The following is a 3246-nucleotide window of genomic DNA, read 5'->3' as shown; positions in this document are numbered from 1 at the left end:
CGGCAATAAAACAGCCAACATCTGTCAACATGTATACTACTAATTCAACCCTTGTCTTCCAGGTATTATGATAATTAAAATGCTAAAACTAAAGTCGCAACAGTTTCGACACACCCATGATAGCCTTGTGATCCAGCCAAGCTCTCAGTGAAACAGGTTAGTTTACTCTGAGTGTTTAGTTAATGTTGGCAAATACTCACTTCTAAAGTGAATAGTTGCTTGAAAGCATAACATAAATCTGTCCCCTCACCCCAAACCCATCAAAGCAGATAGCTGCCCCTGCCTGAGCCTTGTTCTGCCAGAAGATTCTTAGTTTTAAAATGGAGTTCTTCCTTCCCAGTGTTGCCAAGTAGTTTGCTCATAGGGGTCCATTTGATTGCTGGGATTTTCTCTCCATTACAGTAGTCTTTACCTTAAAATGTAAAGTGCCTTGCGGTGGCTGTTATTGTGATTTGGGGCTATATAAATATGAATGGGACAAAAAAACCTTCCGACAACCAATACTGTCAGAGAAAGGGTTAATGAGAGTATTATAAGAAATTCTTCATGTAGCACTTAAAAAACCCAAACCAAAACAAAACAAAATCATAGTAAAACAAAACAAAACAATTAAACAGTTTTTTGAAAAAGAGGGAAAAACTATTTGCCACATGTCAAACACTTCTAAAAACCTCAGTAAAAATAGATCAAGTTACTGGTATGCTATTCAGATATGGAGCTGAAACGTTACTGAAAGCACTTTAAAAACACATGAACAAAAAGTTGTACGCTAGTAACTTGGAAAAAAAAACAACAACAAAAAAAGGGGGGGGGAAAGAAAAAAAAAATACCATCAGACTGAGACACCGGCTTTCAGGCAACAATTTTCTTTGATTAAAAAGACAAAGTCAGCACTACACTAGAGGTGTAAGGTGCTGTAAGATCACCTTTCATGTGTGTCAGGGTTTTTCCATCATTCACTATGAGCTACAATTTCAACTCTCTAAAAGACTGGAACGTCGTTGAGATACAACTTTACATTACCATAACAGTCAGTGGCAGGTCACACTAATGGGTAAAACTATTAATTAAACCATGTTTTAACCAGTTGTAATTCCTGCAAACTAGAGATAACAAGATTCAAGAACTACCAACCCCCCCACCCAAAAAAACCCACCAAAAACCCCCCAAAACAACATCAACAACAACAACAAGAACAACAATAAAAAATTAGTCCAATCTTTGCTGTTTGACAGGAGTGATGATTAGGGGGGCAGTGTTTGTGCCACTGTCACTACTACCTGGACTGAAAAATGGATAAAGTTTCTCTGTGAAGGTTTGGCCAGTATATGAGTGAAGAAGAACTGCAGCATTTACATCATAAAAGGAAACCAAACCCTCCTCATAATCCACAAAAACTCTCACCTTCTCTGGGTGATCATTCACAGAGAGAGGGACAGGATGGGCAGCAAGTGCAAAGTACTCATTTCTGTCCCTCAGACATATAGTCCAGTAGCCGTTCTCTGGGTTTAGTTTAATTTCTCCCTTCCTATTGACTGACCCTTTGGCCACTCCTAACGTCCACCCAGTCTTTCCTTTAACCTGGACGTCATAGTAAAGTCTTCCACAGGAGAAGCCGCGTGTCCCTAAAACAGAAATTGCAGGCTCAAATCTTTTTGAGCTGTCTGGCAGTTCCTTCCATTCATCACCACAATGAACTTGCTTCCCATCATTAGACAGGATGAGAGCAGGATGTGCCGTATCGGGATCCAAAGTAACATCCACCGCATTCTGCCGAATGTTGTTGAACTGAGCGTCCTGTATCATCTTCACCTCATTTTTGATGGTCTCTGTCAGCTCATCCACAGCTTTCACCAAAGCTGTCCTTGTGATTCCCTCGTATATTGCTGGACAGATGCTGACATCTGTCCAGTCTTTGGTGGGTGGAGCAGCATTCAGGGACGGGAAGCTCTGGAGGAAACGAAGACGGTCTTTAGAGTGTGAGAGTTCCCCCATCTCAGCACATCTCCTCGTCAGCTCAAAGACCTCTTGCTCCAGCTCTGTGATATAAACTTTGGTCTGTTTCTCTGTCCTTTTCTGGTTCTCTTCAGTCATCACGATTAGCTCTGCCTGAGCTCTTTCCAGAGACTTAATCAGAGCCGAGAAGACCCGAACACCATTTGCTGTCTCTCTGTCTGCAGCTTCTGTGCTGAGCTTGAAAGATTGTTTGAGCTCCTGGACTTTTCTTTGTCTCTCTTGGATCATGTGCAGAATTTTAGCCTCTGTTATCCCAAGTTGTGTTTTTTTTGCTTCATAATCTTCTTTCAGGGGAACTACCTGGTGAAATCTGTGATCTGTGTCCACACATGACTGACATATGATCATTTGTTCATTCTTGCAATAGAACTCCAAAGGTTTGCCATGCTCAGCACACATCTTGTCTTCTTCCTTCTCCACAGAATTAAACAACTGGTGAGTTTTTAAGATGGACACTGTTTGATGAAAATGTAGATTAGCTACAAAGAAGAGTGTAAGAAAGGTTAAGCTAAGAGTTATGAACAGGCAGGACTTCAGGGATGTCCGTTTAGGTGCAGCAGGAGCATCATAAGAAACTTCTTGTGTGGCATCATGTTGCTCCGAGCTATCATCAGCTTTCTTTCCAACAGTTTTTCTAAACTGAACAGCCATCTCAGATATGAAAGTATTCACACCAAGCTTATATTTCCTATCCACGTGCTCTTTGCACATGGGACACTTGCGCTGGGAATTAAAATTCAAATGCTCCGTGATGCAGTCTTTGCAGAAGTTGTGTCCACATGGGAGTGTGACGGGATCCCTGAACACGTCCAGACAGATGCAGCACAAAAGCTGCTCTTCAGTCAGAAGATAGCTGGCAGCCATCATGTTGATGATCTGCAGCCAAAAGAGAGAAAACGTAAAGTGAAACTAGCCATGTAAACGTAACTTTCTCACGGAACACATTGTACTTCTGTTCTGTAGAAACTTACACAGCCTGCAGCAGCCACATTACAAACAGTGATTACTTCATCTTACAATCTGCCTTCATTTTATGGTAACTGAAATTGTACTGACCTGTGCTGCATGTGTTTTAGTCCTCTGCTGTGTTGCCGTAAGGATGAAATTATATGCTGTCACCCTGGTATTTAACAGCAATGCCATGGAACCTTTTCAGGCAAGTGTGCACACACCCACGACTGTGCAGTAAAAGTAAGCAATTACTAAATTATTTCAATTAATTGAGCTCAC

The 3246-nt window shown here is 41.4% G+C and overlaps 1 protein-coding gene across 1 annotated transcript; it reads right to left on the bottom strand.

Annotated features, from left to right (window-relative positions):
* Positions 1–1209: 1209 nt before the first annotated feature.
* LOC134615939 (nuclear factor 7, ovary-like) lies at positions 1210–2883 on the bottom strand. The gene has a single exon (XM_063460626.1). The coding sequence runs from the start codon at positions 2881–2883 to the stop codon at positions 1210–1212; it is 1674 nt and encodes a 557-aa protein (XP_063316696.1).
* Between the last annotated feature and the right edge of the window lie 363 nt (positions 2884–3246).

Source organism: Pelmatolapia mariae, linkage group LG17 (assembly GCF_036321145.2).
Source record: "Pelmatolapia mariae isolate MD_Pm_ZW linkage group LG17, Pm_UMD_F_2, whole genome shotgun sequence".
NCBI lineage: Eukaryota > Metazoa > Chordata > Actinopteri > Cichliformes > Cichlidae > Pelmatolapia > Pelmatolapia mariae.
This window is presented reverse-complemented; position numbering and strand designations above follow the sequence as displayed.